The 24,238-nt window shown below is 38.8% G+C and overlaps 1 protein-coding gene across 3 annotated transcripts in view; it reads left to right on the top strand.

The window, feature by feature from the left end:
- The window catches only part of ryk (receptor like tyrosine kinase), a 43,556-nt gene extending 22,996 nt beyond the window's left edge, over positions 1-20,560 (top strand). For all 3 annotated transcript variants that reach the window (XM_069680610.1, XM_069680611.1, XM_069680609.1), the window contains 8 exons: positions 2,106-2,231; positions 6,401-6,487; positions 8,825-8,894; positions 9,544-9,676; positions 11,984-12,093; positions 12,239-12,398; positions 16,531-16,667; positions 19,404-20,560. In XM_069680610.1, the coding sequence (XP_069536711.1) occupies positions 2,106-2,231; positions 6,401-6,487; positions 8,825-8,894; positions 9,544-9,676; positions 11,984-12,093; positions 12,239-12,398; positions 16,531-16,667; positions 19,404-19,515 (935 nt within the window). In that variant the 3' untranslated portion in view covers positions 19,516-20,560. The remainder of the gene's footprint in view (positions 1-2,105; positions 2,232-6,400; positions 6,488-8,824; positions 8,895-9,543; positions 9,677-11,983; positions 12,094-12,238; positions 12,399-16,530; positions 16,668-19,403) is intronic.
- The last annotated feature ends 3,678 nt before the right edge of the window (positions 20,561-24,238 follow it).

Genomic DNA, 24,238 nt, shown 5'->3' with positions numbered 1-24,238 from the left:
TTACAACCCAATATCTTTCTGGCTTTTATTTTTTTGCAAGACATCAGAGTTACCAGTGATAACTCTGATCGGAGTGAGGTGGAGGTGAATGAATGTGAATGAACCTTAAGCAACAGACTAGATTAGAAACATGAGAACCAGAAGATGTTGATTTTTTTAGTGTGCTGTCGTTTATTGCATAAAGCCTTTATTTAAACAAAAAGTGCCTTGAGATTAAAAAGTCTTTGTTGGGTGAGTCCACCACTCCTCAAAATTATTAAAATAACATAACAGAGCATAGTAAACATGGCAAAACCAACAAGGTACAGTTACAGAAAACAAGTACATAAAAAAACAGACAGGGAACAACAAACGCTCAGGAAAAGTATTCACCCACAATGCTATGCACAAAGGACGTGGAGGATCACAGCTGGAAAAAAAGGGAATCCGATTGCGGATTGTGGTGAAACAACAGCAACTTAAAAAAAATGAATACAAGAGATATAGGACAAAACAAAAATCTTAATATGAATTCTAACACTATGAGTGACATCTGCTTTCACAAGTTGTGCCATTACCTAAGAATAGAATGCTTTAGTTATCTGATTTCTTGTTTACCAGCTACAGTTAACATAGATATTTTGTATTATTGTGTAGGGCTGCACAATATGACGATACACATCGTTAAAACAATATGAAAATGTCTATTGTTTGTCAATATCGTCTCTATCGTGATGTCACAAAACCAGCGGCTGAACTGCTTTATGGCAATTTTTACATAATTTTGACAATGCTTTACATTCTAATCCTTGCACGTGGGAGTGAACCTGGCGTGAACCATGGAGGGAGGCGCTGTTTATTAACATGGACATTAATGTGCAGAAAAGGACTCGTTTCTACTTCTCTACTTTTATTTGTTTTATTTTATTTTTTAATTCATACAGGATTATCCAAAATAGGCTTTACCATGTGGTTATATCATATAGACTTATTATTTGTTAAATTACCAGGAATATATTGTTATCGAGATATGGAAAATCCTATATCGTGATGTAGGATTTTGGCAGTATCGCCCAGCCGTACTATTGCGTAGGAAAACTATCAATTCAGGCTTCCAGTGTCACTTGAAATAGACCGTTTTTGGTTGAAAGATGTACCAGTACACAGTATAACCAGGCATAATATAGATGAATGTGCTATATAATAAATGCCATACTGTACCTGAGTTTACATATGTGTAGTTGTCATTACTGTATTCTTTGTCATTTATAGTTGAAAATAATGCCACCTTTAGTTTGACCTCTAGGGGGCAGCATTGACCTTTACTCTGTTACTACTCACTCAACTGTTTACATGCTACAGCAGAGATTTAAACCTTTGATTTAAAAAAAGATACCTTCTAACTTATGTTGCAATGTCTGCATTTTTAAAACCAGATGGGATCCTTTGCTTCATTCCCATATATTAAGCTCACAACTCAGGGTTATATAAAGGAAGAGGCTTTTGTCTCCTGGAGGCATATTGACTTGCCATATTCTTAATCCTTAAAATGAGTTTTTCATTGTTTCCATCCAGCCATTGGTCTATCTACAGTCCATCTCAGCAACTGAAACTGTTCAGCCTGAGTAGCAGTAAGCTGCAGACACAGGAGGTTAGAATGAGTTATCTCTCTGCATTGATATTTGCTGTACACATGGAGTGTGTTGAAATAAAGAAGTCAAGTTTTCACCATTTGTTCATCTCTGTGCAGACACTGTGGGAAACTTAAGTGTGGTTTTATATCCAAACCTACTCCTACCTCAGTGAGTACACAGGGAGGTTATGTAATGAAGTGCTGTAATACAGGACTACGCATGAAGTTGCTTTGATGCAACATGTGCGGGTCAATGTACATGTGTCACTGACCTTTTTTCTTGTAAGTGCTGGATTTCTTTGAGGTCAAACAAGGATTCTGTGCTTGGATAAGAAATGGGTTTCTGTTAGAAGTGATGCAAAGCAGAAGTCCCCCAGGTGTTTTACAAATGTTTTTCAGGGTTAAAAGACCCGTCAATCCTTTTAAAAGTGTTCTGTTTACATTTGGATCATGTGGGCCTTTTAATGTGAGTCTGTGTTTTCCTTCCTCACAGGTTATCCATCTCTGCGTATAGAGAAGAATGACCTGAGGAGTGTTACTCTAATGGAGGCCAAAGCTAAAGTGAAAGACATTGCCATCTCAAGGGAGCGAGTCACTCTACGAGACGTCCTGCATGAAGGTACTTGTCTGTCTTGCGACTTCTTTCTTGGTCTGCGTCTTTGTTACTCATTCTTCCTCCTAAAGAAGCCCCAAAATTACTTTAGTTTACTTAATAAAGGTGCAAACATGAGCCTCTTGCCTTGTCAAAGAGGTGCGCATCACAGATTTTGTCATGTAGACTGCAATTTAGGAAAGCACAGTAAATTAGCGTAAACACAAGCAAATTTAAGAAAACATCTTTATCAATTTCACAACACATGCACTGCTTTTAGAAAATACAGACTACACAACCAAATGCGACACCACTGTCCAATTTCACAACATGAACAAATTCCCCAAAAATATAATAATTGAGTAAACACAACCAAATAAGTGTTTCCACAGGGGACTTTAAAGTTTACAGAAGCTGACTTTTACATGGCTGAGATATGCATGCAGCCTTGTTGATGCAATGGTTTATGACTTGGGAAATTGTTGGCTAATTCTAACATTGTAATCCCATGATTTGTTTATCTTGCAGATATCTGCTGTTGACCTGCAGTCAGTCTTTTGCTTATTGTTGCTGACAAAGCTGACAAAAAACACACAAATGGACTTAATGTGAAACAGTATTTGGATTTTTCCCCCCTAACTTACAGCTCCAAAAATCCATATATTTTAAAGAACAGTTACTTCAGAACAGTTCTGAAGTTACTTATAATGGTTTAGCCAACTAACATAATATAGCCTGTTTCACAATTAGCTCGATTTGTTGTATCTCATCAGTTTATTTAAATTAGTTGGCCAATTAAATTTAAGGGCTTTAATTCTTAACATTGCATATCACTTAAACATACAATACAATTATTTTGTTATTTACAGTATACAGCTCTGGAAAAATTATGAGACCACTGCAAACAAATAGTTCTTCTCTGTTCTAATATTTATTTGTTTGTTTTTTGTAAAATGAACTATTGCTTTATTGTTAACAACATTTCTCCTTCTTCCAAATCAAATATTCTCATTTAGGTCTTTTATTTACAGACGACTGGTTAAGAAAACAAAGATGCAAAAAGGATGTTTTTTAAACCTCGAATAATGCAAAGAAAACAAGTTCTTGTTTAATCAACAGAATGCTAATGTTTCAACTCAGGAAGAGTTCAGAGATCAATATTTGGTGGAATAACCTGGTTTTTAATTACAGCTTTCATGCATCTGGGAAGACTTTCATGTTGCTGTTGGGTGACGTTAGGCAAAAAATTCAAACAGCTTGTCTTCACATCATAAGGTTTTCAATGGGGTTCAGATCTGGGTTGGGCTGGCCATGACATGAAGAGAGAGATGCTGATTTAAGGAACATTTGGAGTGGTCTCTTATTTTTTTCTGGAGCTGTATCAACACATATCTGATGATCATCATGTTTTATATTTAAATAACCGGGACATTGAGGCTCCCAAGTGTTTATTTACAGTAGCTAATGCTACTCGTACTAAAAACAGGAATAGCCAGTGGGTGGCATTGATTGAGCTAATGATCATGTTGTCCACTCTCTTACTAAATCCCTTAAATGTTTGAAGACATAATATTCTGTAGAGGCCTATAATTTCAGTTTAATAGTTCTAATACTTTGCTTTGTATAAATCCTTTGTCTCATCTAGTAGCAATAGATTTTGGGAATTACTCAGTAGCCTCCAAACCTATGATTAAAGATCAAATGACATGTAGTTAACAGACAAAAAGAGAGGCTGGAGATGGAAACTTAAAAGAGGGCAGATGCTATAATTAGTTAGCTATAAAACTACCCAAATTAGAATTTTAAAATAGGCTTCAATGATGTTTTATGACCAATTCTGTATCACAAGATCACTCAGAATAATTGTTTCCTTTCTCTCACAGTGCAGAATTAAACTCTCAGGAGCTAGGTTCAGGACTCTTTCACAAACACTTTGACTTTTGTTTATTTTCACAAGTTAAAAGAATGAGGCCAAACAAGAACGTATATGTCTTGTTCATGAACATCACCATTATCTTCATGTATTTGTGTGTCTGTCATAAAGCAAGGAGACGTTGACCTCTGAACATGAATGCTGCTTTTTTCCTGCACTGTGAGAGCATGCCTCATCAGATCGGCTTCAGTGTAAACTCGCCATGGACATGAAATACAAACAAGTGTTCCTGCTGAGGCATATTACATACTGACAGAAGGCCTAACACATTTAAGTCCATAAATCTTTTTCTTTGGCTTTGAAGCAAAGATAAACACGACGATTTGAGCTTCAGTTTGGCTTCAATCGTCTTTCTTAGTTTAGCCGTGGATGCTTTTGGAGTCAATTCAGCATTGTCATGGAGTGATGGAGCTGAACAAGACTGTACTTCACTTTCTGGAGATTTGCCCACACTGGGGTTTAGTGTGGCTGTGGGAATGATGTAATAGTTACCCAAGGGTGTCTGTAACACAATGGAAGAGGAAAGTGTGGGTGTTCTGTTTTTTAAATGCCACTCGAAGGCCGCCTGATGCTTTATGGTCAATGTTTTTGTCAAGAATGCAGAAGCAGAGCTCTCTGTAATTTCTTAAACTGGTTTGATAGGGATATGGGTTGTTAGGATGTTTTGATATTGATAGAGATATCATTTCTAATACTGCATATCTATACTGATACTTACTGACACTGTTATTGGTTCCACTCTCCATAAGTTGGACATGACATAAAGGGTTGTGAGGAGATTTAGTAACTAGAAGCTGTGCTGCTTCACTGATGTTCTCTGTGGGGTTTTTTAAGGAAGGAGAGGTACTTAAAATTGATGCAAACTGTGTCCTGACTACAGTCAGCCTCATTGATGCACTATTGTTTTAAAACATTATTGTTCAAGTAAAACTTGACGCATGTCGGCTGATATTATGACATTTTGAAATTTAGTGTGGGGAACAGCTCAACAAATGTTTGCACTAAAGACGTATTTGCCACATCCAATAAGTCATGTAGCACATAAAATTGTGTATTTGTTGCACCAGTTTGCTGGCAACAATCTTTTACAAACATTGCATTGAGATGCATTACAATTAAATAGAAGAAAAGAGAGCTCCCATTCATCATCTGCCATGAGGCCCAGAATGTAAATATGCAGGTATTCAACAGCCTGAAGCCAGCAGCTTCTACATATTAGGGTTAGTTAATTAATTGTTAGAAATTTTCCAGCTACATTCAGCTATGTGTGAATGAATAAACATTACATTAATGTTGATAGCAGCACCGTTTATCCCAGAGCTTATCTATATTTTTGTACCACCAAACAGGAACAGGTACCAATAAAGTACCAGTCCTATACCCATTCCAAATCCTTGATTATTAGAGTCCTGTTTAAATGAAGAAACATCATGATGGCTATTTTGCATAAGCTAGCAGCAATATTTACAAATAATGCAACTCATTATCAGGATACTCAAGAAGCTTTTTGCAAGTAAACACAGGAAATATCTGATTTTGTGCAACTACCCAACTTCCTGACTTGACTTGATGTATCTTGCATCAGGTACCCTTAAAAATTAGATTCTGCATACAAGATGACGGCAAATTCAAATTAAGCAATAAGTCGTCAGAGAATATAAATACAAGAAGTACAAGGCCATGTCGCAGAGGCAGTTCAACTCTGAACTGGATTCTGTTTTTGGGAGCCAGCAGGTCCAGACAGGCTTGATTGAGAAGGTAGAGGCTGCAGGGAGACAGTTGCACACTAACCCTGTTGTTATGCTCCGTCTCCTCTCCTGTTGAAACACAAGGCAGAGTTAGCCTCAGGGCTCAGATTTTTTCTATGTTTATGTTGATGGTTTATCTTCTTGAAGCTTAAATGGCATTTTAGCTCAGTAAAGTCCTCGAGCCACGGGGTGACAGTTCAAACAAAGGAGATGATGAACACTTTGCCTTTCGACGCTTTACGTCTTCCTGAATCGTTCTAAGTGATGAAAGGTCCGCTGAGCTCCAGTGAATCCTTCTTGTTCTGGCTCATGTTAGCGAGTCAAGAGCCAGAAACTGCCTAATCCCATTAAGAAACAAAGCATTTGAAGCAGAAGCCTGTCAACCTCTGTCCACAGATTGGCCAGGCATGGCAGCCTGTGAGTGAGGTGACATTTGGATCTTTGAATGTGATGCCTCTGGCTGTTTCTCTCCTGCCCTTTTTTGCAAATAAAAACCTGTGGATTGTCTTTGACAGGCACGTTTGGCCGCATCTTTCACGGAGTTCTGCTGGATGAAAAGGACCCCAGTAAAGAAAAGCAGGTCTTTGTGAAGACGGTGAAAGGTATGTGCTCCGGCAATACACTGTATATTAGAAGCCACTGTGACGTAACCCACTGGTTTGTGGACTGCCATTTTGAAACCTCAAATTATGCATTTTTGGTCGTCACCATATTGTTTTTTTAAGCCAGAAATGACAACCACCATTGTCTTTATAATAGCTGCATGGCTTGCAAGGTGCGTACATAATTCAATGAATGATTAGGAATGAATCACTTCATTGTTTTGGTGTACGTGTGTACATGTACGTGTACACCAAATCAGTCCAAATCTTTATTGGCAAAAATGTATACCAATCAGCCTTTAGTTCACAGAGGTGTGGCCAACAAAGTAGCAACTATATTTGAATGAGGACCAAAAAAATTTATTGTTTAATAGTTGAACAGACTTCTGATTATCAGGCAACTGCTTTTTGAATGATTTTAGTCAACATGTGAAAATCTAATCTTGACGATCTCAGTGCAGACAAAGCCTCGCGCACCCCCAGCAATCTTTGGCGCCCCCCTAAAGTAAACATCATTCTTTCTTTACAAAGACTTGAAACTTGAGATTTGGACCATTAACTCATTAGGAAAATGTTTGCTAAGGTTATCAATCGAAGGAGAAGTAGGGTCATTTTCTTAAGGACTTCTATACAATCCATCCTCTTCTGGCAACCAGAGAAGTCGGCCCTGCTGGCGATTAGAACAAATGTAGGTTTAAAGGCACTAACATTTGACTTCAGTTTCCATACCCAGATGCCACGCCCCAATCCTTGTTATAATGCACTAGTGCTGTCAAAATTGACCAAAAATGACATCCAATTATTCCTTCTAAAAGCTTCTAAAAAGGTTCAGACTATTCAAACATCTATTTTTGTGCATTATGTCCACGAGGGCATACCAATATAATAAGAGACAAACTTACTTGCAAATATATATTTATTTAAACATAGACATGTCTTTTAAAAGATCAACATAGGCTTCCTACACCTTGTAAAATAAACAAATAAAATAATTAGGTTACGGTAGAACAAAAATTCAGCACTCAGAGCAAGCTGTGGTGTGACAGGTATATTTATTGAAACATAAACATGTCTTGTAAAAAAATCAACACACCTGTACCTGTCTGTTATGTTTGGGGTGAGAATCTTTCTCTCTCCGGCTGGGCTTGGCCGTCAAATGCCCCACGGTTGTTGTATTATCTCCTTTCAGCTAGACTAGTTAATTATTAACGTATCATTGTATGAAGTAATGTGTGCATTCGAAGATGCTCTGTAACCAAGAGAGTACGCACAAGAACATGCGAGAGCTTGTGAGACAGCCACGGTAGTGCAGATTTTTTTCAATTCAAATATTAATTTTAATAACTGAATATCTGTTTTTTATTACCAATCGTTTATACAGTATATTCAAATTTAGGATATTCGTTGACAACCCTATAATGCACCGCCGAATGCACAGTTTTCAAAGAAATTAATACATTCTTAGGACAGGTGTGTTGTAAGAATTTCCATCTCTCATATTAATGTGCAACTCACTGTGGGTTTTCTAAGAAGTGTGTTGGTTAGGAAAGCGTACACTGTAATCTGCAATGAACGTCACTAGACCAAAACGTGGTTGTATAATGCTGAAGACGTAAGACGAATGACTGATGTAGTTGCCCTGAAACGTAGCTAACACTTCAGTTGACAGAGTGCAGGCTATGATGTTTTCTGTTTCTTCAATGACCCCATAGACTGTTAACCAAACACTGTATGTCAGAAATAGTAGGTGCTTTTCTAATGGCTTTAGCAGATGGCCATACATGGCTTCAGTCCAGTGAACATGCACACAAAGTTGACAGTTAATGAATGATATGTCTTACTCTTGCTGCAGGGTTTGCATGCCAGTGAAAGCGCTCCTTTATGTGGGACTGTCAGGTTCTTTGTTAGCAGCATGTGTCAGCTTTGTCTGCCAGTTGCCTTCTGACCTTCGTCCTTTCTCTAATGTTTACTCAGGGAGGGGTGGATACCGATCCACGAACAATACACTCATGCCAGTCTTGGCTTTGTTAGATTTTTTACTTCCTGCTCGTGTGCCTTTTGGGGACGTGAACAATGCTGCTTTCCATAAGTACCAGACGATGGCAAAGCTGCACACACAGATTAAAAACAGTGAGCTTGGCACAAGTTTTCCTTTGAAGTTTCCCACTACAAATGAATGTTGGCAGAGAAATCTTTACAAGGGAAACGCATAAAAAAGGGTGTCTGAGAGGGCAGAAAAGTACTGTTAACTTTGCAGCAGTGTATCTGCATAGCTCACTCTTGTTTTGCCAGATTACTGATTTTTTTGACCCGATTTTGTCTGATTAAATTATGTAGATCATGCTTCTGAGGTGCAGGTGACCATGATGTTGACTGAGAGTTGCAAACTTCGTGGACTTCATCATAGGTGAGTGAGTGGAAGCAAACACAAGTCACAGTTTCTTTCACAGATAAACTCTGCTGCATTTGCCTCCATTTGATACAACAAATCACTATACCAAAAATAAGATCACATTTAAAAAGGAGAAGAAAATGCACAATAACCCGAGCATTGTGTGCATTTTAGTCTACAAGGCCATTCTCAGATCCCCAGATATTAAACACAGTTAATTACCTGTACCATGCTTAAAGACGTGTTCTTAATCATCACTGTCTGCTGTCCACTTGCAAGAGTTTCAATGCAAAAAAAAGTTTTCCAACATCCGCATATTGCACTCTAGTTTGTTCTGGGTAAGCTTTAAAGGGTTAACAATCTAAATTAATTGTTTGAAATTACTGTAGCATAAATTCAGCAGATAATGCCTCAAATTCATGAGGAAGCTTGGACTTCCAGTGTACTCTATATGCAAAGAAAGTTTCCTTCCTCTTTCTTCTTTTTGAGGTCAGCAATAATATTTGCTTTCACTTCCTCTTTTACAGTTTGGAAATGCTTTTTTGTCACCCATGTTCTTGTTCCATGTACTTATGAATCTTCCAAGAATCCCTTCGACGTTCAGCAAACTTTTACACATGTACTTTAACAGTATTGATGTAATACACTGTTTGTCTTCCTTCAGAAACCTGCTGCCTATCAGTCATGTGTGTACAGAAGAGGGAGAGAAACCCATGGTGCTGTTGCCTTTCATGGCCTGGGGGAATCTCAAGCTGTTCCTGCGACAGTGCAAGCTAGCTGAGGCTAACAACCCGCAGGTGAGGCGTCAACTTGTCATCTAAAAACATGAGTCACTTATTAAACCATTAACATAAAAGCCTTAATGCAAACTATGTATGGAATTATATTGAGACATTTAGTATGCCATTTAAATAAATCCCCTAAATTGGAGGAGAAGTCAGATTCCATCTAAGAGTCGACCCTGAAAGAATGTTTTGTGTGTTTGCAGCAATCAACACGAAACACCTACCAGTAACTCCTGTTAACACTGTTATTAGAAAGACTGTTGATATAGTCTTGAAGCCGGTGCTTCAGGCAAAGATTTTTATTCGCTGTGTTAAGACAATCAGGCTTTTGTACGGGTTAACCTCAGGGAGTCTTTGATGTGCTTGGCAAAGCCACAGCACAGATCCAACCACTCAATCAACTCCAAAATACAGATGTAGCAAACACAAGACGAAGCTTGCCATCTATTCGCATTCATCAGAACTGCTTTTTAGAGTTTTAGTTTACGCATCAGAACCTTGGTTCACAGCAATCTCATTATGTAGTTTTGGCAGTTGTACAAGACAAGGTCTTAGTCATTAAATTGTGTTGGTGCAATAAACATCAAGCTATAAATCATACATTTATCAGGAAAGCACAATACCGGAGTGTGGGATTCATACTGAAAGTGAACATCTGGTTTGGAAGGTGGATCAACAAGAAAAAACAGCGTTTATTTGTTGACCTTTTCCACAGAAGACATCCACTGAGTACATGGTGGATAGACTGAGCTGTCTGGTACCAGCTACACACGTCTCAGTTTAGCTTGAGGTGTTGACTGTAAATGTTCTTATCTGTGTTCACTGGCTGCCAAGATTTACTTTTCCTGTGTAGTGGGATTAATGAATCTAGGACGTGTCAGATAAGATTAAACAGCCCAAACATTTCTGCTCCATGTATCCAAGCCAGGGATTGTCCTGCTGACCAATGGGAAGTGAAAATACCTATTTATATATGATGCAGTTACAAAGAAAGGTCTTTAAAGCTACACAGAATGTTTGTGTACACTGTATTAGGTGTCCCACTTTGTGAGCAGTCAGGGGTCTTTTCTTTGCTCAGTGCTTAGGCTTTTCTTAGACACACCTGCTGGCTGAGCCATTGTCCTCAAGTCCTTGAGGGGCTCCAAGAACAAAACAAACTTTCTTTAATGTCACTCTGGTTCAACCTTCTTAGAAAAAGGGACTTTCTGAGGCATGCTATTCACTTTACTTTCTCCCGGTATATACGTAATATTTATTATGTATTTTACATTTACTGCTGATGTTCGTTGAGATGTTGTACCACCGACTACGATGTTTCTTCTTAATGAAGAAGCAATATGAACCCTACTGAAACAACGTTGTGTTTTAGAGGTCGGAACTATTGGGTCTCTCTTCCTGAACATCAATGTTTACAACCTAACACCACATTACAAATTCAATGTCAGCAAACATTGCAATACATATCAAGTTTCTTACCATCAACGAGTTACTTTTGTCTGCCAATTTTTGGATATTACATCAACTAGACAAGTAGTGTAGAAAGATTTTCTCTTCCCAAGTTGTTGTCACAAGAATATTTCTGATTATAACTAGACAAAGTAAATCCAGTGTAAAAGTATAATGCCATTTTAGCAGCTCTATGAAACTGTTTTTAGGCACAGTGGTGCTTTGCACTAAATGCTAACGTCAACATGTAAAAATGCTCCCAAAAGTTAAGTGTGCTAACATATGCTAATTAACACTATGCTAAAACACCTGACAATGCTGCTAAATGAAAGTTAGGGGATTATTACTGTTCATTTTGTGGATGAAATATGAATTTCTGTACCAACTTTTATGGAAACAATTGTTGAGACATGTCATGTTAAACTACAAATGTCAGTTGCCAACATCTCATCTTTCTGGCCCGATGGACATTAGTACTAAAGTCTTGGCAATCCATCGAAAAATTGTTGACATTTCACTAAAAGAAATTGCCATATCTTTAATGTTGCAACTAGCATGAATTAACTTCAAAAATGTTTAGCTGTATATTCATTTTTAGATTTTCCTATTATCCAGTTAAATGCCCTTTCACCTGCATTTAAAGACTGAAATAGTCTTTGTGTATGTAACTCCCATCTTTGACCCATAGCTGACTTTGAACCAGTTCAAAGGAAAAAAGAACAATTTGACACAGAAGGCCAGTTTCACCTCAGTGAAGTCACATCAGCTGTGCTCCCTTGTCCCAACTCCCTCCCTTTTTACATTTTTGTGTGTTTCCTGTATCAGCTTCTTAACTGCACATTGTCTTTCTCTCTTTCCCTCATTTCCTTTCAGGCGATCTCTCAACAGGACTTGGTTTACATGGCCATCCAGATTGCATGTGGAATGAGCTACCTGGCTCGCAGGGAGGTCATACACAAAGACCTCGCTGCCAGGAACTGTGTGTAAGTGTCCCTGACCCGGCTCAAAGCTGCCGTCATTAGTCCTCAGTTCTTCCATGTTGCCTTCAGGTGGTTTGGTTTGCAATTTAATTACTTAAAGATGCCAACTTCTCTCTGTTGTCCCCCCTCACCTCCTTCCCCCTGACAGCATTGACGACAACATGCAAGTGAAGATCACAGACAATGCCCTTGCACGAGACCTGTTTCCTATGGATTATCACTGTCTGGGGGATAATGAGAATCGACCCGTCCGCTGGATGGCTTTGGAAAGTTTGCTCAACAACGACTTCTCTAGTGCGAGTGATGTGGTAAGAACATAGGCAGTATATAAAAAGTGGATGTAGCCACTCTGATAACACCTATATGTTAGTGGAACACAATTTTAAAGCCTTGAATTTGGCATTTTGGCCACTGCCATTTTGGTTTTTGGAAGCCTGAAGTGACCAAATTTAACGAGAGAATATAACTGGAAAGGAAAGGTTATACCACACACAAGTTATCACATTTATACAGTCTTTGTCCATAACCCATAACTAATTAGCTGGCTAACTAGAAAGTAAACAATGATAAGTCCCACTGAATGAGATGTTGTTTGGAGGAAAAAAGCAAAGTGACATGTGGAACACACATCTTGGATGGGAGAGCGAACGGGTGATAAACAGAACAGACCTGGTGTCTTAAAACTTTCTCATCAATATTGACGTTTAAAATCCGTGCTCCGCCCGTGAAAACTCTGCTGCATATCAAATCAAGCACTCCCTAAACTAACAGCCACTCCCCCAGGGGGGGCGACGGGGAGGTTTTGCCGTCACTTTTGGGAGAGCTGGCATGTCATATCATGAGCACCTACCTCGTAGCAGCAGTTTAAAGTGGAAGAGTAAACAACAGAGACTGGTGTTACAATTCAGTGAGTGACCATGATAACTGGCGACTTTCAGCCGAATGCGTCTGTGGTTGTCGTAGTTACAGCAGCTGTCGAAAACGGGAAGAGAATACGTAGCTGTCCTCGTGAATGCCTCTTTGTTGTTTTCATTACGAGCTCAAAATATACTAATGTTACGTCTTCAAAGTGTTGTTTGTGCAAACGTGTCATGTCGGTTGCTAACTTTCAATCCCATTTTGAACGCGGCTTGTTTTTGCGTTAAAACAGGCAGAGAGCAGGTCACTCGTTAAACTGAAATACCGGTCCCCCAAAACAGCTCGTCATCGGTTGTTTGGTGGTATTTAAGGTTTAGGGCAAGTGATGATAAAGCTCCCATGATAAACTTTCTGTTTGTGCCAATTTTGGCGCCCCCTGTGGACAAAGCCGTACCTCTTTTATCTTTGCTGATTTTGTCCTGTACATGTTGTCCTGTACAAGGCAGCGTGCAGTTAATCGCTTGGCTTGACACCTACCCCCACCAGCGGTTTCAGGCATTAAAAATAACTATATGGAAATAATCAATCTTGTTGTAATCAGAATTCATTTCAGTCTGTTTCATAACCAGCGAAAAACTCCTCACAGAAGCTTTAAGTAAGAAAAAAGAATATGCAAAGAGTGCATGAAACTTGTGTCTGTGCCACTTGTTCAACCAGCTGAAAAAACAGCACAAAGTGCAGCATGATGAGGAATAATGTCGCTGTCCTTGTCCAGCGTCAAGTCAGACATCGATAACACTGACGCTGTACAGCGCTACACCCTATCCACCCGTCTCCCAAAGACAAACTGACATTACCAAAGCAAAGATGCACCAAATTCAAGTAAATGCAATTATAAAACATTGTCCCCAAATGTAATAAATAGTTAATAATTTGTGATCTCAATATTGATTGAAATAATCGTGCTTATCATTTTGGCCTTAATCATGCAGCCCTATGACAAACACTGAACAAGCTAACAAGCCAGCTGTGTGAGCACCGACACGAGACTTAATATGAATAAAATATTACTTGAATTCCGCTCACGTAACAATATACTGGAGCACATACTACTTGGAACGTTGGATGGCACAATTAACTGCACAGCATTACATACGTACGATATTTGCATGAAACTAATTTTAAAAGGCATTAATCCAACTAAAATGGCAGAGGTTAACTTCAGTGACTGAAGTAGCTGTCTTGATGTCTACCTGACTTATCAGCACACACCTGTCACTCAAAGCAACCACTTGCACATTATGCATAACTTTAGTTAAGTTAAAAAGTATGCAATTGTCATGAATCCAGAAATGAGCTATAGAAACACAAACCATTTTTTGTAACAAGCTGTAAACATGTTTATTTCTGCTGTAAAGTTTTGCATTTGAACATGGGACTCTGTGTGGATTGACTCACTTAAGAGCCAACCTCAAGTGGCCATTTGAGGAACTGCAGTTTTTGGTTCTTCCATATTGGCTTCCTTTTCATTCCTGATAGTTGTTGCTCTTGTAGGAAACTGCCTTTCCAGATATCTAATTTACTTGTTGCAGCTTAACAACACAAATCTATAATTAACCATCCCTTGCCTCTTCAAGGTTTCCCAAAAACAAAACAAAATCAGGGATGTGATACAGAGAAGGTGATGCAGGAAATGGCCTTAATTGTGTCAGAGCCATTCTTAGGCACCTTGTCAGGGTGTCAGAAGGAAAGGAGGTGCAGTGTTGAGCACCATTAGCTGTCTCCGCCTCTTCCCTCTTCCCTCTTCCCTTTTCCTGTCTCAGGATAGCAGAGCGGGCGCGGCAGACAGTCAGGAGCTCAGCAGATCCTCAGAGACACCAGCCAGACGTACCCCACCCCCACCACATTCCTCTTATGGTCACACCGTTTCATGGCAGTCATTGTCCTCCATGCACTTACAGTAAAACAGAGGCTTGGCATTACCAGCCCACTTATCTTCAGGGGAAATTCAGACAAGTATAAGAAGCTGTGTACTATCTTGCACATACATACTCCATTCACTTGTGTCAGTTGTTACGCACGTATTAACTAATTTCAAACAGGATGAGAAAGTGACTAAGAGGCTTTGCTTGGAATGATAGTTGCGTACTTTCCTCAAAAGCCCTCCCATCACTGTGCTCTGTGTCCTCAATCACTCTATTCACCTCGTCTTACCCTGTGAAATTGGATGTGATTTGTATCCTGTTGAAGTATTTTTTTTTTGTACCTTTTTTTGCAAGTGGGCAGCAGGCAATGGCTGCAATCTGGCTGCAGGAGATTTAGTAGATAATCCTACTAAAATTAATCTAAAATAAAAACAATATTAGTTAACATAACTGAAATACACTTTAGGTTGTACAGTTTGATTAGTTTGAGTACAGTTTGAGTTGTTAGGATATGCATTTGAAGAGCAAAAATGCCAGTGTAGTAGCCGTATTTTGATTCCAGATCACGCTATTAAAACACCTTTGCACTCGTCTCTCGCCTAATGACAGCTGGTATAGATAATGGATGGGTGGATGGAAGGATTTATGTATGACAAAGTTTCAGTACTTCCAACAATAATCTTGATTTACTGACTTACATAACCCTTTAGCTTAGATTGTATAGATTCTAGGCACATGAATCATTTGAAAATACTACAAGAAATAACATCACAACAATCAAAATGACTCTAGTTGGCCATTTTCTTTTGCAGAGTTCTGAGTGTTAAAGGTCCAGTGTCTCTGGCGCTGTTTAGCTCAGTTAGTAGAGCAGGCGCCCCATGTACAGAGGCTACAGTCCTCGTAGCACTGATTGCAGGTTCGACTCCCGGTCTGCCGATCATTTGGTGCATGTCATCCCCCACTCTCTACTCCCAACATTTCCTGTCTATCTTCAGCTGTCCTATAAATAAAGCCAAAGATAAAACAAATCTTTAAAAAAGTCCAGTATCTCCCTAGTACAGGTTATAACATGCTGCCACAACAGACACTTGCTCCATGTTGAACTGTGTCCATATGTCACTGTCAGGTTCTCAAGAGCTGCCCAGTTTTATTTCAGATAGGGATGAGAATGTCTGCAGGTTCAGCACCCATAGTGACCTTAGATACGGGTAAATAATCAGAGTCACGCTTGTTAACACAAATAGGGAAATGTTTCTTTCCCCTGTTTCCTCTTTGGGGTCAGACTGGAGGGTCAGCACTGCAACACATTCAGGGTGGACCCTCGCTGACATGGGAGCTCAAAACCCTCATTCTCCCTAAACATAACAGAGCCTGACTGTTTACTTTCAGTTTCTCAACAACAACTTGCAGCAATGATTTATATTTCATAAAAATCTATCAACATAATTTCCTGGCATTGTTCCTGTGGAACATTTTGTATTTGAATGCAAGTGGGCACCGCTGGCTTTCCGGTCTCTGGGTAGAAACGCTGGTTTATATTCATTCTGTTTGATGAAAACACACTAAAGACAACAGCTTGTGTTGATGATGTTCAGAAATGTTGTATATGAATGCTCAATGTGGGTCTCCGTGTTGATCGTACGTCGTGTTTTCACAGTGGGCTTTTGGAGTGACGCTGTGGGAACTGATGACTCTGGGTCAGACCCCCTACGTCGACATCGACCCCTTTGAGATGTCGGCCTACCTGAAGGATGGGTACCGAATAGCACAACCAATCAACTGTCCAGATGAACTGTAAGTTGTTTAAAGAGCACACACACACACACACACACATACACACACACACACACACACACACACACACACACACACACACACACACACACACACACACACACACACACACACACACACACACACAAACACAGACAGACAGACAGACACAGACTCCCCAGTATCAAACACTTCATTCTCTGATTGTGATAAATGGATTAGTGACAAAACAGGGATTTTAAATTGACAAAACAAGCAGACTAAAGACGTCATCCTATCTCCAAGTTATGGTGGTATTTCCCTTATATAGTAAATGTTCTCCAAAGTAGCGGTTACTGTTGTACTGCTTGTTTTCTTACATGACAATAAAGATAATTGAGAGGGCTCCCAGCTGGCCTTCACAGCTGCAGACAGCTGACAAGTTTGGACTTGATGAAAATGCGGCAGTCTCTCTCAGGATGTTTGTTCTCTTCCTTGTCCTGCTGTTATGAATATAAACACAAAATGTAAGTTGTAGACATCTGCAGTGAAGTATGTGTTTTAATGTTTAGCTGTTAGTCACACTTGACCAAATTCATTGTGGTGTTGATGAGACATTGTTTGTGCAATATGGGAGTACTGAATTTAAATGAAATGTTCAGCAGCTAACAGTGTTTGTTGATGTGAAGCTTATCAACATCCTGCAACTGTCAAGAAGGAGAGGCTTTCTCCCACAGCAATATTATTTACAGGCCATTTCCTCAATATCTAGTTTGCAACGGTGCTGTCACGCTGACACTGATGGATAAAAATAAAAGGCTTTCCTGCTCAAAGAAGAGGGCTGTTCTGCAGACAAATTCCACATAGCTTTTCTTTACGTAACCTGACTTGACTAAATGTAAAACCCCCATAAGAGATTACAGGTGTCACTCAAAGCTGTGCATCCAGTTTGGTGTGCAGCAAAAGTTATCATCGCGATCCAGCCAGGTTAAAAGAGAACACCTTCCTGATATTAAAGTAAACTAATTATATTGCTTTGTGGAGGCGCCCTCTGGGCTGCATCGGCAAAGCACCCAGGTGTATTAGAATGTAATGCATGATTGAACACTTTAAGCCTTGACCTAATAAAGTCATTCATATTTATGACTAAAAGACAACTTCAAAGTAATGTTTATATTTAATTTACATCATATAATATGCTCCTGATTGGTCATATCTATAAAAGCAATACCATGTCTTTTACACTTATGCAGATGATTGCCTACTATACGTCCTGGATGTCTTCAATTGAATTAAAACACATGTTGTCACAGCCCTGCTCTTAAAGACACAAGGGTATACTACATAAGAAAGTAGTTCATTTATAACAAAAATTGCCAACCTAACAAAAACAAGTAGATATGTATAATTTGTAAAGTCAGTCATGTATGGTGTGGATGAATGGAATTCATGTGACTTTTACGTCACTCTCGATCAACATTTGTCACAATTCTGCCCTGGCAGGAGTCAAACTGTGAATACAAACAACGAGGACTGCTCCGACTCCGCGTCCACACACACCTCCGTACTGAAGTAGCAGCCATTGCTCCACAGAAAGCCACAATTAAAAATTTGGCTCTCTTTCTCCTCATTCTCGTCCTCGTTATCATCTGCTGTCGAATTTGCTGGCTTCCATGGCACATCAATTTATACATGAAATGCTGACTTCCATGGCACCCATGTTTGTTTACATATGACAGCGTGCTACACGTAGTCTTTGTTATTCTTCTTTTGTGCATGCAGGTCAGTTCAGGACCGTGACCAGTTCACAATGCAATCTGATATTGGCCACATTTTAAAAATAATGTGAACAGCCAAAGAAAAAAATCGGATCTGAGCAATAAATCTGAATCCAGCCCCATGGCTTGCAGTGTGAACATTGAGAGCAGAAGCAACAGCAGAACCACAAATTACAAGTATTGCAAATTTTCCACTTGTTACACAACAATGCTAAATAATATCATAAAAACACCTTGAATCTGCTGCACAACATCTGAAGCCTCAAGAGATGTTATTTATATAACCGTCTCTTTCCAACAAAACGTATCTGTTGTTTAATTTTCACACTGTCAGCCCATCTAGTTATTATTACTCAGGGAATATTGTAAAAATTCAGAAACACACTTTACATTTTTAATGCTTTAATTTGCTCACATTTAGGTGACTGCAGTGGTCTTTTGAGATGCAAAAATCAATTAACACAGAAAGATTCAAAACTCAAAGACAAGAGATCATATTTGTCACTCTTTACATTTGTTGCATTGGCCAGTAGTTCATTACACAACTACTAGGTACCGACTAATTAATAGCAATAGCATTCAGGATATGACATCATAATAAACTGATGCATATGTTTTTCACACCTCTTTGTCTTGACCGCTAAATCTACCCTGAGCAGAGTTAAATATCCAAAACCTAATCAAGAGAAACTACTTGAAATCTGTTTTCCTTCTTAATACAATAGGTGGTGAAAGGGCGCCTTCCTTTTCCGAAATATTAGAGGTTGCAATAAAAAAACATTTAAGGTCATGCACTGGTTAGGACATGATAAAATCTCACTTATATCAGTGGCTGTACAGGCAGCTCCTGTTTTAGAACAATGCAACATGTTCTGTAGGTGTAAGTCTCAATGCCCTGAGTTCGACACCCCTTCTTCTTTTTCCCTCTGCATCCTGTCTTACACCCATAGCACTTGATATCCCGTCTAATTCAACCCATCCTTTTTTCCCTGTGTCGCAGGTTTGCAGTGATGGCGTGTTGCTGGGCCCTGGACCCGGAGGAGAGGCCCAAGTTTCAGCAGCTTGTTCAGTGTCTCACAGAGTTCCACGCAGCGTTGGGCGCTTACGTCTGAAAACAAGCTGCTTTTTCTTCCCCAAGAGCAGCAACACTGAAGGCTGGTGGACACTATTCATAAGGAATACATGTATGAAAATGTGCCTTATCCGATGAAAGAGGAGACTTAAGCTGATTTCATTTTGTACAGTACTTTTTAAATTTTTTAAAATATAGTTGAATTACCTTTTTACAGCATAGCAATGTAAAAGGATTCTTTCTTGAATATTGTTTCATATGCTTTGAAAGCGTCTAGACTGTGCTCTTCTTTTGCCAAGAGGACTGAAACAATGGAACGATGTCCTCTTCTGTGCAGCACACCAGCATTTACGGACATTTATGTGCCATCGGACACATTTTCTAAAGGACGGTTTAAGCCTCCAGCCTGGTTTTAAAGACAGTATTTTCTACAGTTTTGTAACTTAGTGAAACAGTGTAAGTGGTAGATGTGTTTTGGATGAGAGTAACCCTACAGCAGAATGATTTAGGTACCAAACTTAGACTTAAGGGCTTCATTTGTTTATGTAACCAGACTCCCACACATGTTGCTTCACTCTGCTACAGTAAGCTCAAGCCTGGTACGACAAGGCCTCGTGAATTACAGATTTATTTAGATGATTCTGGAGAACTCATCAATCGGTACACTGTTCCCAAAACAAACCATATCTTTTCTCAGTGGATTGGACGTTTGGACGCCACAGCTTGAGATCAACACAGCAAAACTCTGAACTTCGGACACCATCAACATTTGAATGTCACCACCCTCCTCATTTGTACATTTTTATATCCACTATCACACCCCCGAACCTGAATTATGTTTTAATTTTATAAGCTTGATTGTTCTGTGTCAGAACACGGCCCTTCACAGGATTTCCTGACTGATCTATGTGAGTAACCTGAACACTAATAATCACTGTGAACACACAAAAACTTCCTACCAGCTCAGTCTAATCTCACACCTTTAACATCTTTGTGATGTGTCTTTATGGTCACTGCATGTTGAATTAAGGTTGTAAAGTGCTTCCCCAATTCGTATCCACAAATTAAATGGGATCTTTTAAATACTCAGTGTCTACTATATTTTTTTTGGTGTTTCAGTATCGCTCACATGCTTGGCAGTTAAAGTATAATCCCTGTATTTTATATAATTTGGGGTCTAAGTGACTGAAAGGTACGAAAGGTTTTGAAATTGCTCCTGTAGATTGATTCAGCCAGTAGCTGCAAGACATTAAACATAATCCCTGCAGGCAGCAGCCCCCGATCAAAGTATGTCAACTAAAAGTGCTTCTTTTCTCCTCTGACAGGCTCTAATTGCTTTTTGAAATGTCTGACAACATTACAGAAAAAGGATCCCTCCAGAGATGGACCTTTTTTGGTGGTAAGATCCTTTTTTAGCACGAGAAAAAGCTTTTACATCGCTCCCTTAAAATCCACCAGACTTCATTCACAGTCATTTCACCCTGCAGAATACAGTAGTTGCTGGTTTACTGCGGCCTTGATCAGTTAGTTTGTGTTGCTAAGGTGTTAAAATGGTTAGTTCGGATTCATCACAATATTATTGTAACACAAAATTACTCAAAGAAACTAACTGATCCAGGTGACTTTAGAACAGCAACTCCCGTCTTCTTCGAGGTAAAATTTGTGTTTTTGTGAGTGGAGTTTGGTGGCTTTAAAGACAGAGATGTGACGGCTGTTTCGGGTTTCAAAATAAGCATGCTACCCTCACAAAAAAGTTCATATATGTAGGGATTTTTTCTGTATTGTTGGCAGACACTTTGAATAACAATCTTGAGTGTTTCAGTTGCAGGCATTACAGATTGTTTTGCAGCTGTCTGTAGAAGCAACACACTGGAGGATTTTCCAAAACTTGTACCTGTTAGTCATTTAGACTCCAAATTATCTAAAGAAAATACCCTTCAAAATATTAGTTCTTTTCATTGTTTCAGGGTGAAAACCTGTTTCCACAATAATGTTAGTTTTGTACTGCATAAGCCGCCGTTGAAGTCAAGTGTTTTGGTCCGAAGCTGTGTGTGTGTTGAGCCTGCAGAGCTTCAAACCACAGCGATGCTTTTGCTGTTGAACTGTGCCAACCGACCTCTTGTGATGGAAAAAAGAGACTTTCAGTTTAAATTATTAACACTCGTATCTGTATTACAAAATATGATCATTGTGTGTGTAATACAAGAACACTGTTATGGGTTATGAATTTTAAAGTTTCCTTGTTTGATCAGCGTTTGTCTTTGTTTGGCCTCTCTAGCTTTAGACTGAACTTGATGTCACATGGACTCAGCACTTTTTCACGATGTTGTAATGGAAAGTTATGTCCAATCTAATTTGTGCAGAATCCTTAAATCCATTGCATCAAAATTCCTCCTCCTGATATGCAATCAATTATATTTGTGGCAGGCATTGCATTTGCTGCTGGAGGAAAAATCACCTTTAAACATTTTTGATAGTTGAGGTAAAATAGAGTGCTCTGTTCTTATTTCTTTGAATAACAAGCTTAACGTCAGCGATGTGAAGCCACGTCGTGATATTTCCACACACTTGCCGCAGCAAATGAAGACGACATCAGTTCTACAATTTTCTCACCTTCTGCATAATAATAGACAATAGCGCAACGCAGCCACAAGACATGTTGAGTAAGTGGAAATTGTCATTTCCAGACCGTCCTGTCACAATACTGTTTGTGGGTTTTCGGGGCTTTTTCAGGCTCATGCAGATATCTCAGTAAATTGTGTACTTCAGAAAGGTTTCTGTTCTTACTTGTGCCAACATACTCGAGATTAATTTTTCCCTTTTAAGCTCCGAGCCTGGATTTACCTTAGTGCAACTTACCTTTGGATCGGCCTTTTATTCATGTTCAGTTTTCTCATGTACATTTTCTTCTTTTGTTGCTTCACCTGTGATATAACTCTGAAGGGACACCTCTCGTTCTCACCTTTTGATTGGTTGAATCATCATGTCGTACTAAACCTGAACACACACACCTGTCATTGTAAATATAGTCCTACCAAAGATCAAGCCTTGTTTATTTGACCCATGAGCTGGTCATAAATTATATTGAGGGTTATTTATTCTGTGAAACTCATCATTATATTACAGTTACAGTTGGGCAAGACATGTCAGATGAACAGTTTATTATCAGACAGTTATATTCCTCATGCGTTAGGGTTGTCTCTGAACAGCAGACATATACAAGTATGATTCAAATTCACTCGTAATAACTTATTTATTTATTTGCTTATAGTTTTTAAAGTTTTAAGAAACAGACCAACGTCCAAGAATTTAGAGTTGAAACAGAGGTGGAGTCTTTTTGACTCAACCAATCCAAACACTCTCTGAAGGACGAGCGTCGGACTTCAGTTACTCACCTTTCTTACCTTCCTGACTACCTCTGCTTTCATATTTGCGAATAAGATAAAGTTAATGTAAACCAATGCCACTTCTCAATTGAGGCAGACCAGAGGTTGAAAGTAGGTCAGTGTGATAGCAGGATATGAAAGTGGCTATCAGGCCCGTAGAGCTAACACTGAGGACACTGGGCTCATGTCCTCTGTATGTTTTCTGGGAATGTGGCTGGTATTTCATCAGCCTTTTGACGTGTCAGTGGAAATAGCACGTACATGTTATAAATCATGTTAACGATGACAGAATTCCATTTAACTGCTCCATTTCTCTTTTAATGTTCAAGCTGCTTCACTTCCTTTTTCCCTAATATGAAGTTTGTCATAAAAAGTATATTTGCACTTCTAACTTTCTCTCCATCTTTACAAAGCTATCTTTATATTTACCTCTTTTTCTCTGCATCTCGTTTTCTATATCTATTTTTTCCCTCTATCTCTTTATCTATATCATTTCTCTCTATTTTACTATCGATATCTCTATTTCTCTCTATCTATATCTCTTTTTTTCTCTATCTTTATCAGTTTCTCTTTTTATCTATGTCTTTTCTATCTCACTATCTCTATCTCTTTTTCTCTCTAGCTCTCTATCTCTTTTCTTATCTCCTTTTCTCTCTTTCTCTTTTCATATCTCTCTTTCTCTTATTCTCTCTTTCTCTTTATCTATATTACTATTCATGTTCATCTTTATCTTTTTCTCTCTATCACTTTTTCTCTTTATATCTCTCTTTCTCTCTCTTTAGCTATATCTCCTTTCCATCTCACTATCTTTATCTCTTTTTCTCTCTATCTCTTTAGCTATATTTTTTCTCTCTCTCTATTTTCTTTCTCTCTATCACTTTTTCTCTTTATATCTCTCTTTCTCTCTCTTTAGCTATATCTCCTTTCTATCTCACTATCTTTATCTCTTTTTCTCTCTATCTCTTTTCATATCTCTCTTTCTCTTTCTCTATATTACTATTAATGTTCATCTGTATCTTTTTCTCTCAATCACTTTTCTCTTTATCTCTTTTTCTCTATCTCTTTAGTTATATTTTTTCTCTATCTCTATTTTCTTTCTCTGTCACTTTTTTCTCTTTATATCTCTTTTTCTCTCTCTCTTTAGCTATATCTCTCTCTCTTTCTATCTCACTATCTATACCTCTGTCTTTCTATCTATATCTATCTTGTTTTCTCTCTCTTTATGTATATGACTTTTTTTTGTTCATATGTATCTCCTTTTCTCTCTGCCTCTTTCTCTCTACCGCTCTATCTAAATATATTTTCTCTCTATCTGTCTCTCTCACAGGTTTAGCCTAGCCATTAGCAATCTAATGTTTTTCCATTTTCTTTTCCCTA

Source organism: Semicossyphus pulcher, unplaced genomic scaffold, assembly GCF_022749685.1.
Source record: "Semicossyphus pulcher isolate SPU_LCO1_2020_fin unplaced genomic scaffold, fSemPul1.0.p SCAF_4, whole genome shotgun sequence".
NCBI lineage: Eukaryota > Metazoa > Chordata > Actinopteri > Labriformes > Labridae > Semicossyphus > Semicossyphus pulcher.
Note: the sequence above shows the minus strand (reverse complement) of the source record. Positions and strands in the feature narration are given on the sequence as shown.